At 36.8% G+C, this 14,126-nt stretch overlaps 1 protein-coding gene across 1 annotated transcript; it reads left to right on the top strand.

The window, feature by feature from the left end:
- The first annotated feature begins 269 nt into the window (after window positions 1-269).
- Window positions 270-13,580, top strand: LOC148176744 (uncharacterized). The gene is made up of 22 exons (XM_088032801.1): window positions 270-368; window positions 8,361-8,483; window positions 8,541-8,627; window positions 8,674-8,970; window positions 9,018-9,332; window positions 9,390-9,476; window positions 9,524-9,775; window positions 9,821-10,057; window positions 10,109-10,714; window positions 10,760-11,152; window positions 11,199-11,491; window positions 11,547-11,637; window positions 11,694-11,770; window positions 11,839-11,973; window positions 12,026-12,294; window positions 12,341-12,476; window positions 12,524-12,719; window positions 12,767-12,888; window positions 12,938-13,072; window positions 13,119-13,264; window positions 13,319-13,454; window positions 13,500-13,580. The coding sequence occupies exons 2-22, from the start codon at window positions 8,408-8,410 to the stop codon at window positions 13,578-13,580; spliced, it is 4,167 nt and encodes a 1,388-aa protein (XP_087888927.1). The 5' UTR covers window positions 270-368; window positions 8,361-8,407.
- The last annotated feature ends 546 nt before the right edge of the window (window positions 13,581-14,126 follow it).

Genomic DNA, 14,126 nt, shown 5'->3' with positions numbered 1-14,126 from the left:
CTTAGATTTTTGTGCTCTTATTATTTATGAACAAATTTTCATCAAATTTAAAATGGCGATATTTGCATTAGGATTATAATATTACACACGGCATTCTGTTTCAAAAAGTTCATTCTAGTTACAGATAAACCAGCCATAAAGCAATATTGGAAAATCCACATTTTCATCTTTATCCAAAGTAATACCTATCTTATCTTTGAACAAACACCTACTTCAAGTTCAAATAAATTTATCGAACCTTTTTTTTATGAATACTTACATTATGAAATCGCACAAAATCCGTGAATAAAGTTGTAACAAATTTTTTATGATTTTTGTTCGCATTTGGTGACCACAAAATGTTTTTTTCGCCCTAGTAATTAAACCTAGTAAGTACAGATTTTTTTATTTGTAAGTGTACATAAGGTGCGACTTTGAAAACGCCCAATCCATAAAATAGCTATTTACATAAGAGTCACGAAAATGTTTTATTACTGTCGAAGAGCCTATTGGGAGACGAGGCACTTTGTGCCGAATTTTTTAAGGCTTCGAAACGAGTATCGACATTCTATCGAAATCCAACGAAACTTACTTTGGTTATATCGTGCGTTCAAATAAAAGACGAATCACAGTTACCTTTGACATGCTTTTGTCAGCGTGGAAGTATGTCGTTGATCTAAGCCATTTAAGAATGACATTAATGACAAGTAATTAATGTGAAGGTTCATGGAGGAATTGCATGACGATCAACTCCAATAGAGTTACCGATAGCAGGATAGAGCAACACCTCATTGCACACAAGAAACATTGGCCCTATTGAATTTTTTTGAGGTTAGAATTGGTGGTCGAAACACTGCAAATCCTTGGCCTAAGATTTCACTCCTTGCGACTAGTGATCTCATATTAAAAACAACTCTTTCATAAATTGCATTGAATTAATTTAGGAATACCATTAGTAATGTCAAGTGCCATTTCGACATGAACCATGCGAAGTACGCTACGAAAGATTTCATAGGTGACCTCTGATCCGTTTTTTTTGAACGCTCGATACCACTGGATTGTCGACCATGTTGAACAACCTTTTATTGCTTTCATTGGTTTTAATGCGTGAACACCTTTTTGAGCTCACACTCCGTCCTATATGATTCATTCGTTCATGAATAAAAATTAATTTACAAACATAACCCCAAACTAACGCTATTTACTGAAACTTTTGCATTTTTGATACCCGCGTCTCTAATTTTCAATGTCTGGCAAATAATAACAATAGCTGTGACAAGGTTTCTGTTGCGATTCAAAAAAGCGCAGCTGAGGCGATTTCGGATGTATTGTCAAAAAAGTGGAGAACAAAATGAAACAGTTGGTATACAGGCTCCGGCAACACATGTGTCCACCCTTATAATCGTCTTTAATTTTAAAGATAAAATTTTAAAAATTTGCATACTTATGGTTTCTTCCTGATGATGAAAACTCATAGGAAAAATAGTGTACATAACTCGTCGCAAACTGCTTTTTTTGCCCTTGTGTAATATCTGCACTCGTGCGATATTGGTCAGTTTCTGCACTTGTTATGTAAATATCTATTCGCTCCTAGACAGGGAAATAAAACATTTTCGCTCTTAGGCATGAAATAGTATATTTTGCAACAAGAGGTGAAAGTCACTGTTTTTTCGTGAGTTGAAACAAACTCAACGAACGAAAAATCGACTTTTACCTCGAATTGCAAATGCTATTTTTTCAACAACAAAAAAACACGAGTCAATTTTAGAGGTCTTTATTTTTTATTTTGTCGTAATGTGTGTTTGTATATTGAATATTGTAATTATAATAATTTATTTATAACTGTTGATATTATGAGCGTTTTTGTTTCTATTATTTCTGCTGTTTAGGGTGTCAACGATTCTGAATTCTCAATAGGTATATCGTCGCCTAAGTAGCAACTTACGCAATCTCAATTTTTGCAACTTTACAGGGGAATAAAAAAACTTTTTTTTAGATTAAATACATTTTTGGAATAGTAATTCTCTACATTTGTTTTTTATTGTGTTTCAAACGATTATTAAAAGTTTCAATAAAATAGAACAATTTTCTGAAGAAATGCTTGAGATAGAGGGTGTTGCCTTAATTTTTGCCTGAGATAGAGCAAGTTGCAGTTTACGTTTTCAATACTATACAAACAACAAACAACTTTTTTTGTGTTGAATGACAAATCTCATCCTTTCAACCATTGCAATTGTGAATACAGTTGCGAGCATGAAATTTCGGGTATTGCTGTAATTTAGGAACGGACCACCGTCGACATCGACAACCTTCTGGCATCGAAGGAGAGCATAACATAAATAGACAACTTATTCCAAATTATTTTAAACATCAGTCATAATCACAATAAAGCTTAAAGTACATCCAATTCTATGTGACAGAAAAAGCTATAAGCGTTAATAGGTTGGACATTTTTTTTCACTGTGTCTTCTGTAGATCCTGATTAAATTAAAATGAGTGAAAAAAAACGTATTAGATCACTTGGAACATAATATAAAGAGCCATATCGCTAACTTCCATTTTTGTGGATGTTCAATTAGGCAATTAGATTAGGTATAATTTACAAACTCGCCGTATGTTAAAAAATATGACATTTTCCATGCTATGTTAATATTGTTGTAATAATAAAAAACGCAGACACTTTTTTCATGCGTGTTCAAACTCTTGCGCTGACCTATTTAACGATCTGTAGATTTATTACTTCAAAATAGAAATCTTATGGTTATTGATGCTATGAGTGGATTATTTTAAATCGAATTAATAATTTTTTATAAGAGGTATTGCTTAATATGAAGGAACATAGGACGATCTATGTTGGAAGCACCATCAAACATTTTTCTTCTCGCTTAACACACTTTTAACTTAATCCGACATACACTTTTATTCTACCTCATTTTGAATTGAGAATGAAATAGCGTATTGTAACGTTTTTCGAGTTCGATATATTATTTATTACACCCAAAACAACTTTACAACAACTTTACAACAACTCTTTGCACTATTTCAATTCTCTTCTATTTTTCTAATGTCAGTCTGCCCCTCGCCGCCTCCGTTGTTGTTCTACCTACTTGATTTCGCTCTATGCTGATCCGTTACATTGCCCCCTTCTTAAATACTCTTCGTCCCGAAGTGTTTTTCCGGTCAGCCTGTGAGCAAACTTGCATTTAGATCCTCTCTTGCACCGAGAGGTCTCGAAAAAGTAGCAGGGGACAGTCTTTTCAGGTGGCAATAAAGTTCTAACCACGCCTTCTTCTTTCCCAAAGTACGGTGATAACCGATTGAAATGGATCACCTTCATTTTGCCATTAGGAAGCTTCTTGATGGCATAGATGACGTCATTGATGCGGTTGACAACCCGATATGGCCCTTCCCACGAGGTCTGCAACTTTGGAGACAACCCTCGACGACGACGAGGGTTGTAAAACTAGACCAAATCCTCGGGCTGGTAACCACCACGGTCTGCGTTGACGTCGTAAGCTTCCTTCATCCGATCGCTAGCTATCTGGATGTTATGACGCACTCGGTGGTGAATATCGTCTATTTTCCTGCGTAGCCCACTGACGTAGTCTTCACCTGCGATATCTTGTCCAGGCGGACATCCAAACATTAAATCGCAAGGCAGACGTAACTCACGACCCATTAAAATACTTGCAGGCGTTTGTCCGGTGGTCTCATGAACCGAAGAACGATATGCCAACAAAAAGAATGGAAGATGACGATCCCAATCTCTTTGATGGTCAGAGACAACTTTTGTCAGGTACCGATTCATTGTCCTATTCATTCGCTCCACCATCCCGTTAGATTGCGGATGTAACGGAGTTGTTCTGGTTTTACGAATTTTTAGAACGCGACACATCTCCTGGAATAACGCGAACTCGAAATTTCTTCCTTGGTCTGAGTGTAGTTCAAGCGGCACTCCAAATCGGCAAACGAGCTCTCTTACTAAAACGTCCGCCACAGTTACAGCTTCCTGATTAGGCAAAGCGTATGCTTCGACCCATTTGCTAAAATAATCCATAACCACGGCAATATACTTGTTTCCGTCGTCAGTCTCCGGAAATGGACCAGCAATGTCCACGGCCATTCGCTCAAAAGGACTACCAACATTGTATTGACGCATGGGTGCTTTTCGACGTCTAGGCGGCCCATTACTTGCCGCACAGGTCACACATTTCTTTGTCCATTCCTGCACATCTGCCTTGCAGTTTACCCAATAAAATCGATCTCGCAGTTTACCGAGCGTCTTGGCTACCCCCAAGTACCCCCCTGTAGTACCACTATGGACCTCTCCTAGCACTTCGGATATTCGATTCTTCGGAACTATAAACTGCTTTCTGTCTTTCTGACTCTCCGATGTCCGCAATACCCTTTTCAACAATCCATTGTCGACGACAATGGAGTTCCATTGAGCCCAGTAGGATTTCACGACAGGTGAAAACCGCGCGACCTCCTCCCATGTCGGACGGCGGTCCGTTTTTTTCCATTGAAGCATCAGCCCCAGGTCAGGATCATTTTCTTGATCCCTTTGAAGCTTCTCATTCTCCCAACGGTCGTTCACTACTCTAATTCTGCGGGCAGATTCATCTTTCTCCTCCGCTCGCTGACAATGTTTACAATCCTCTTCGCAAGGTCTTCTTGATAAGACGTCGGCATTTCGATGGATTTTTCCAGCTCGGTGCTCGGTGTCGAAATCAAATTCCTAGAGCCTCTCAATCCATCTGGCCACCTGGCCCTCAGGATTCTTGAACTGAAAAGCCATTTTAATGCAGCATGGTCTGTTCTCAGCAGAAATCTCCTTCCATACAAGTACTTGTAGAAGTGCTCAACAGCTTTAACGACCGCCAATAACTCTCGCCTAGTGACACAATAGTTCTTTTCAGGTTTCGACAAGGTCTTATTAAAATAACCGATGACCTTTTCTTGTCCGTCTTGTTCTTGAGACAGTACTGCGCCTATTCCCACATTACTTGCGTCGGTGTCCAGTATAAACTTCCCATCAGTCATCGGATAACTGAGCACCGGGGCACTAGTCAAAGCCTCTTTCAGCCTCCCGAAGGCTTCTTCACTTTCTTCATGGGTTACAGCTGCTTCCCCGGTGGCAGTACGTAATCTCCAATTGGTGGGCGATACTTTCTTGCCAGTCTTGATAACATCCGATCTTACAATTGTCTTTGTCGCACCTGTATCTAGCAGCAGCACGTGTAACTTTCCGTCAATAAGGCCATCCACGAAAGCGCTGTTCGGTTGGTGTTTAAGCGATGCGATTTGTGCTCTTGGGGCTTGCTGGCGATAGGTCGACGTTTCCCTGGGCTTTTCTTTGCAGTAACTACGTACATGCCCCTCTTTTCCGCAGTTCCAACATCTTATCGGACGTTTTTTTTTTCATGACCTCATTCAAGATTTGCTTCACGGCAGCCTCCTGATCTTCTCCCTTACATTCCAACTCTTCGCTCTCAACCATTCGAATCTTTTGATGGCTTCTTGATGTCATCTTCGTTGTTTCAAATTCTAAAGCACGAGCAAGCGCATCCATTAATTTCGCGGGATGAGCCATCAGTAAAGAGTGTCTCGTATCGCTGTCATGAAGGCCGTCTATGAACGCGTCCACCGCTAGCCGTTCCAGCACGTTCTCTGGAGTCGCGGGGTATGCTAGACGCGTCAAACGAGCCACGTCGGCCTCGAATTCTTGTAGACTCTCATTTAGCTTTGGGACCGGTTCTTTAACTGGCAGTGGTATACACGTTCCAGATGAGCTTGTCCATAGCGCATTTCTAGGTGTTTTACCAGTTGCTGGTAATCGTGTTGTTGTTCTGGAGGAAGAGCTTGTAAAACCTCAGTTGGATCACCGCGCAGGGCCACAATCAATGCCGTTGCTTTCTCCGCTGGAGTCCATCCATTTGTTGCTGATACTGCTTCGAACTGAAGAACGTATGTGGCCCATGAGGACTTTCCATCGAACGGCGGAGGTTTTAGACGCAGTTTTGATGTTTCAAATATAGGCAACGTTGCTTGAACATTCTTCTCTTCTATCTTTTTCTCTAATGCCAGCAATCGACGTTCTTAGTCTGATAGATCATCCTTCAATTGTTCCGCTTGTTCTTTAAATTCTTTTCGCAGCTCTCTAGAATTTACCAGCATGTTTTGCTCCAACTCAGTTGTTCTATCTAGCAGTTTTTTTTTAATCATCTGAAGCATCGTAGTCACGTCGCTTGGAATTTGAAATAAAAATACTTCTGGATCTTCTCCTGAATTTCGTATTGCCTCTTGCAGCCGCTGTTGGAGTATGGTCTTTTTACCCTCGGCGTCCAACTCGCGTTCCTCTAGCTCCCGCCGTAGGTCTGCTACCTTCAGATCCTTTAACAAGACTTTCCTCATAGCCATTTTATGTCTCTTAATTCTCTATCCCACTTCTGACACCAATTGTAACGTTTTTCGAGTTCGATATATTATTTATTACACCCAAAACAACGTTACAACAACTCTTTGCACTATTTCAATTCTCTCCTATTTTTCTAATGTCAGTCTGCCCCTCGCCGCCTCCGTTGTTGTTCTACCTACTTGATTTCGCTCTATGCTGATCCGTTACAGTATGTTGCCTTACGTATTGAGATAGCGGATGTTGTCAAATTTTCGCGTAGAGCATAAAATGTATCGAAATTCAAAAAACAGACTCCGTCACGACATTCTCCACGAAGAAACAATTCGAAAACAAGCAAAAACGAAAAATCGTCAAAATTGAGACAGAGGCAGTTGCCACTTAGACAACGATATGAAAGTTTTGGAATGCAGTAGTAGCTATTACGATATTCGACCGGTAGCAACATTTTTATCGCCGCGCGAAAACTTTTCGCCTACGGCTCGTCCTGTTTGTTATGGCAAGGCCATAAAAATGCTACCGGTCGTATATTGTACAGGGTTATCATAAAAGACTGCAGTCAAGGGAGGCAGTGAAACAGATGAAATCGATGTCCGTTTTTTTAAAATACGCGGACAAGATTACACCCACGGTCTCCTCGATAAAAGCTAGACTTTTGTCTATACGGCCACGCGCGTGAGGACCAAGGTTTGCTCGTTACTAACGGGTCGATTTCAAGTCACTGCGTTAACGCAAATTTGCAACCGTTGCCAAGGTATGAGCAATGTGATTGGCGTTGCTATGTTGCAAATGGGATTTGCAGTAACGCAAGTTACACTTGAAATTGACCCCTAAGGCTGAAACTCCATCCCCTTGTGGTTGCTAGGTACGTGCGACCATAAATGACGTCACAAGAAAGTTCTGTCAATTGTTCTGCGGTGTAAAATCATTGTTGATCGCCATTGTTATTTAACAAAGGTCTTGTAGAACTGGGCTGTCCGACCTTTGCTAGCAACCGGCTACTTATGTGCGTGTATAGGGGATCGTCCAATTCTCGCGGATTTCAAAATTTAATGCAACAGGACAAATTTATACTTTTGACAATTATGACAGCGATGCTAATAATGTTAACGTTAAAAATATAATTCGAACTCACATCGTAGGTAAGCTTTGCAAGAAAAATTTCGATTGTTTTTCATAGGCAAGTTGACTACAGTTTTTATGATGACCCTGTATTAGAGTTTTAGGATACTGCAACAATTTCTAAAATTTATAAAAACAAAAATTTTAATCGATACGATATTTTTGAGAAAAAAAAGGAACGTTTATGTTCAAATGTGAATTTAAATTATAATTTGTTAGGATATAATAATATATTATGTCATTACGAGTAAAAATGAAGCACAAAGCCATTTTTGCTCAGAATGGCATATACGATTTTTTTTGCAAACGATAGAAAATTGCTCTATTTTACTTAAAAAAACTCATGCGGAATCATAGTGCAATGGAAACCAAGCATATAAAGTGCTGTGTTCTGCTTAAGCATATAAGTGAAACTTATACTTTGACAATCCAGCTAGATAATGTGTCACTTTTATGACGTTTGAAAAAAGAACAATTTTTTTATGTAGTATTAAAAAAGTAAAAACAAAAACACTAAATGAGCGGTGCTCGGAGATTGTAGTGACGTTCTTTCTAGGTTGTAATTTTATGTAAAATCTACGAAAACGGCATATAAAGTTTGATTGTGCTACACATTGCATTGAAAAAAAATTAAAAGAAACTTATTAGTGTACGAACATATGGTATTTGCAGAAATATGTGCAAACCAATTACTTTTGGCTTTGCGTCGCTTCATTTTAATTGTTTTTTTTAGAGAATTAGCAACTCTATTCATCCCCCAAAGTGTAATTTTTTATATATCTTTCAAATTATGGATTTTATGGAAGCAAAACATTAGCATCAATTTTAGTTATGTATTTTACAGAATTATTCATCGCATTTCTTCAGTTGAACATATTTTCCACACCGACAATGCATTTGTTCCTCATATTAGCACTGATTCCAAACTATCTTCATTGTCAGGAACTGAAAAACGCTCAAACCACTGGTTGTATTCAATGTAGATAAATTTAATCTAATCATTTATGAATTATTCTTTTATTAGAAGACAGCAATACCGATTGGAATGACTGGGCTCTTCGAAACGCGATGGACACTTTGCAAGGACCTGTGACAGATTTGCGGTTTTTTAGTAAGATTCTCTTTATTATTAATAAAATATTCACCCCACTTTTTAGATTTTCCAACAATTTCTGAAAAGTCTACCAACTTTTCTTTACAATCATCTTTATCTTTTTCCGTACAATCACCATATCAAATACAAATTCAAGTCATCAAATTAGGTAATGTTAAATACGACCAAATTACTTATGAAAAAAGTGACAGCAATAAGTGGATTCACTACACAGTCTTGAGAAAAAATAATGAGATATGTTTGTTCGAAAATTACGATTTTCTTGCCACTTTTTCTCCTAACACTTTTTCGCATCTGACAGTGATAGCAACGGAAAAAATTAATTGGAAAATTCATCAATGTATGAACTTCCGTTACTAGACAATCTAAGTTGACTTTTGGTTTTAGATCCTTTAAGAACAGCCAATCACATTTCGAAGAAACCAACGATTCTTCGCATTTCTCCAAAAAATTCATATTTAATTTTATATGCATATCTGTGTCCTCATTGTTATTTAGAAGTTCATTTACCAAGAAAACAAAAACGGATTATTGATAAAACAATAAGTAACTTTCCAGAATTGTGGAAACCTCAAAAATTATATATAAATGATGCGAGCAACATAACACTAGTCAGAGGTACAAAAAATGGAAGATATGATGGATATTGGGGAATTGACATAAGAGCTTTCGACAAAGATTCCGAAAAGGAGGAAGACCTTGGTAATACATAACTGGTTTTGATAAACATTTTTGCATTTTCTACATAAAAATTTCAAGGTATTAGTGAAAACGTCTCACCCACAAATACATGCGGTTGCGATTTTTTTAAAAATTTCATAGTGGAGTGTGAAGATTGTAACATCGGTAAGATCTCAACGTTCTTTTATTGCTGTTGACTTAAAAATTTTCAGCTCCACGAGTTGAGTTTACCCACTATGAGTTTGAAAACTTCATGCTTGCAGTTTATTGGAAATTAAATAAAAATTGCAAAATTAAGCAATTTATCGTTAGGTTTCAAAATAAAAGATACACAACAAGTAATTTTTCATATTTTTTTGAGAATTTGGATGCTTGTACTAATTATACTATCGGAGTGGCTGTACGAATTGGTAACAACGGCATTGGAGAAGAAGTTAATAAAACTATTGAAACAAAAATAGATGGTAAGTTGTAAAACTCGAAAAACGCTTTCTAATCTTTTTTTCTAGTTGAAACACAATACTTTGGACACGAATCATTCGCATTGAAAAATCGGTTTATTGCTTTTGATGAGACAGAAAGTACTTACAAAAAAGTTTTGCCTTGTTTAACACATGACGAAAGAACAAATTTTGGTCAAACTTTTTTATACAGTTCTTTAGATTTGCCATGGAGTGCTTGTACAAATTACGTCGCGTCAACAAAGATTAAAACTATGAGAATGAAATACATCGTCAAATCATTACGTAAAAATTAGAAAACTGCATGCCACTGAATTTACGATTGTTAATTTTTAGATCCGCACCCATTTAAATTGGCCTTTATTGGTCTTAGCGAAACGTATGCAAACTTAACATTCCAACTAGACGCTGACAAAGAGACCAAGTTGATTCTTCTATGCAAATTTGATATTGATCTAAAATCAAGATTTGAAGATGGAAAGAACGACATCGAATTCTACTATCATAACTTAATACCTGTAGAAAGCTTAACATGGACAGATTTTACAAGAAACTTTGGAGGAAAACCGCCAGATAATGCATTTCAAATATCTAAATACGAAACAGATCTTTATAGGTTCAGTTTTCCAACGCCCTTTGCATCCACGGATCGACATGCTTTTTTTAATATATTTGTTAAAGTTCTCCCAGTCAAATGTTGCCACAACGAAACTCATACTTACATTGTAATAGTCACTCATGAATTTTTTCATAACACACCACTGAAGAATTTTGAGGTGTGTTATACAGAAACAAATAAAACGGTTTGTACTAAAACAACCCAAACCGCCACAGATTTGTTTCTCAAACCTCTCCGCCAATATTCCATCAGAATTAGTGTTGCAACAAGAAATTTTACCTCGCCTTTTTTTTCTTTACCTTCATTGAGGACCAGCAGCGGCGGTTCGTACTTCAATAAATTATAATTCTTTCTAATAGAAATTTTAGTTCCAGTTTTATATGACAGTTTGACTGCACCGACAAAAAATGGTACAACTATGAATTTTACGTTATGGAAGAAGACATTCAGTGAAGTCAACGGCGAAATTGTCGCATACGCTTTGATTTTGTTAACAGAAGAAGTGGAACCACCGACAGATTATGGGTTTTGGAATGGAAGTAACGAAACCTGGCCGTCAATACCTGAAAGGTCAAAGCAACTGACTCCGAATTTTTGGAATCCGTTCAAAAACTTATCACGTCGTCACTTCTTCTTTATTATTGGTTCGGGTGAAGTTGACTCGAATCCACCATTAGAAGACAATAAAGACTATTGGTTGGTTGTAAGAGCTTTAACTGATGCAGGCTATAAGGATAGTCGACTTTTACACTTTAAAACTGGTAAGAAGCAAAATAAAGTTGAATTTTTGTGGCATAGTTTTTCTAGAATTTATAGAAAGCGATGTACTAGAAAGTAATCTTAAAGAAAACGAAGCAACAGACAGTAATCTGTATTATGTTATATACGGATTAATTATATTCAGTTTGCTAGTAATTAGTATGTCTATTTGTATACTTTATTTGTACCTACAAAGAAAAAGAACAACAACAACTTTTGGAAATGAAGCTGAAACTAAATACTTGTTGTGTGAGTTGGATATGTTCAGGGGCATAGAAGTCAAACAATTTGACCAATTTTTGACTGAAGAGTTTTGCAGTAGAATAAAACAAGAATTTGATGCAAGTTTTTTGTTGCTACATTTTTCATATTTCTAATTTTCACATTTTATTTCAGACTTTTGATGTAAAAATAACGCAGCCTCTAACAATAGCTCTGCAAGCCTCGAATATTGACAAGAATAGGAAACAGGAAGAGTATTTACCGTGTATAAACCATCATCGGCACTTTCTATTTATTGCGATTTAATATTTTATTTTTTAGATGATTGCAACAGAGTTATCCTGAGGCATTTGGCTGGAGTTGGAAGAGGGAACTACATTAATGCCAGTTATATTGACGTAATTATTGTTTAAACTAGAAGAATTGATATCATATTTATTCATTTTTAAACCCGTTTTTATTAAAGGGCTACAATCGCACTAAGGCTTACATAGCGGCCCAAGGACCCAAATTTAAAACAGTTAAAAGTTTTTGGAGGATGATTTGGCAGGAGAACATTGAAATTATCATAATGGTGTCAAACACTTTCGAAAACAAAGAAGTATATTTTTATATTCAATTCTTCTGCATTTCTATTTCCATACAAATTTTAGAGAATGTGTGCCGAATATTGGCCCCCGAAAGAAAACGCAATTTACGAGTGTGGCAGAATGGTTATAACATCGCTCAGTCAAAACATTTTCGACTGTTATACTCGAAGGCAACTTCAAGTTTCTTATGGTGGATCGAAAAGATTGATCACTCAGTTTCAAATAAAATGGGTCTTTGATTCCGAGAGGTATTTTCCTAATCACCTCTTGCCCGCCATCAAGTTTTTGCAAAAAAACGACAGAATGTGTAGTCCTATTCTTGTCCATTCTGGGTTTGTTTCTTCTATTTTTTACCATCGGAACTAACAGTGTTTTTAGGTACGGCGTTGGCAGAACTGGAGTTATCATTCTATGCGACTTGGCTCTGCAAATGATCAAAGACAAGGGAAAAGTCGATTTTTATAACTTGACTCAGAATTTAAAGCACCAACGACTTTTCTTAGTGAAAGAATTTGTGAGTTGCATTTGAAACTACAAGAAAGTTGTTAATTCCAGTTGTAGGAGCACTACGCTTTAGCTCACTTTACAGTCAAGGAATTTCTGATGGACCAAGAAAATCCATTCAACGAATCTGTGGATAACCAAAGTTGCAAACAGCAATTGGAGTACTTGGATATCTTATGTGAACATGACACAATGCTCCAAAAATTGACTCCTAAAGCAGAAAGTAAATGGGAGCAAAACTTGGTGGTTTCAGGTTAGTACAAAGAGCGAAAATACGTATATTTAAAAAAAAACATTTAGCTCTTCGTTATGGATGTGACGGTAAATTCCTCGTTTTACAAGAGCCGACAATGGAAAATTTCGCACCGTTTTGGGTTATGGTGGCTCATGAATCCATTGAAGTAATCACATTTTTAAACAAGGTAACACGTGAACCTAAAAAATACTCCAATAAGTGTTAATAATTCCTAGAGAGTTCCATTCCAAAGCCATTTATACAGAGGGGCTAAAGAGGTTATAGAGCTCACTTTTGTCAAAACAAGTCGAACATCGTACTGCTCAGTCCTCAAGTTTTCATTATTGATTTATGACGCCGTCACCAAAGAAGTAAACGGTGAGGTATAAAAAACCAATTAACAAAATTAAATTGTAGATTATTGACGAAAGAACTGTGTCCGTGCTTGAATTCAACGAATGGAAGCAGAAGAAGTTGGTGCCCAATTCCATTGAGCATTTTGTTGAATTAGTAGATGGTATTTCTCAAATAATTCCACCTAAGCCAACTTTAATTTTGTGTAGGTGAGTACAACTGTTTTTTCTCGTTTTTTGAAGTGTTTAACAACATTTCTCCAGCGATGGCTGCACTGCTAGTGGTTTGTTTGTTGTTGCGTCATACGTCATAGAACAGTTCAAGTCCGAAGCGGAAATTGATGTTTGCAGTGCTGTTAGAGTTGCACGAAGAAGCGGCAGGAAGTTCGTCGACTCAGAGGTAGTACATAAAGTTGTTCCACAAAAAATAAGTTTTTTGTTTTAGAAACAACTCAAGTTTGTGTACAAATGTGTCACCGAATTTTGCAAAAATATTGACAACTACCAAACCATAGATTTTCTTTGATTTTGTTTAATAATTAATGAATAAAAATTTTTATACAAGCTTAAAGTTGTCTTAATCTCAGCTAGGTGTAAAATTTTAAGTCATATTCGATTAGAGAAACAATTTTTTGTTTATTTAAAATAATTTGACGTTGTCTAATAGAAAATTGTTATATTTTCGTGTTTTCAAATTTTTAAGTTTTTGTTTTTGACACAAAATTATGCAAAAACTTCAATAAATTTGCTTGTGCGCCACAGATTTAAATGTTAAGAAAAACGAGTAGCTGGTTGCTTAGGAAACAAGTTCTTCCAGGTGCGTTTTTTGCCAGTGATCTAGAAAGTTCGTGAAAGAAGGTAAGTTTTAATTTGTCAGTTTTTTATTTGAAAATTGGTTTTTCATGCTTTATACTCCTTCTGGAATAGGGCAGAACTGTTTTTTGCATACATTTTAAAAAACCCTGTGCACAACATGTCCCTTAACGCCCGCACTTCCTATTAATAGGAAATTCTCTATCAAAATCTGAGTTGTTTGCCGTCTCGCAAAATGTTTAGGCATTTATAGTATTTA

The sequence above is a fragment of the Gnatocerus cornutus genome, chromosome 3, assembly GCF_029298725.1.
Source record: "Gnatocerus cornutus isolate USDA-ARS CGAHR chromosome 3, icGnaCorn1.1, whole genome shotgun sequence".
NCBI lineage: Eukaryota > Metazoa > Arthropoda > Insecta > Coleoptera > Tenebrionidae > Gnatocerus > Gnatocerus cornutus.
Note: the sequence above shows the minus strand (reverse complement) of the source record. Positions and strands in the feature narration are given on the sequence as shown.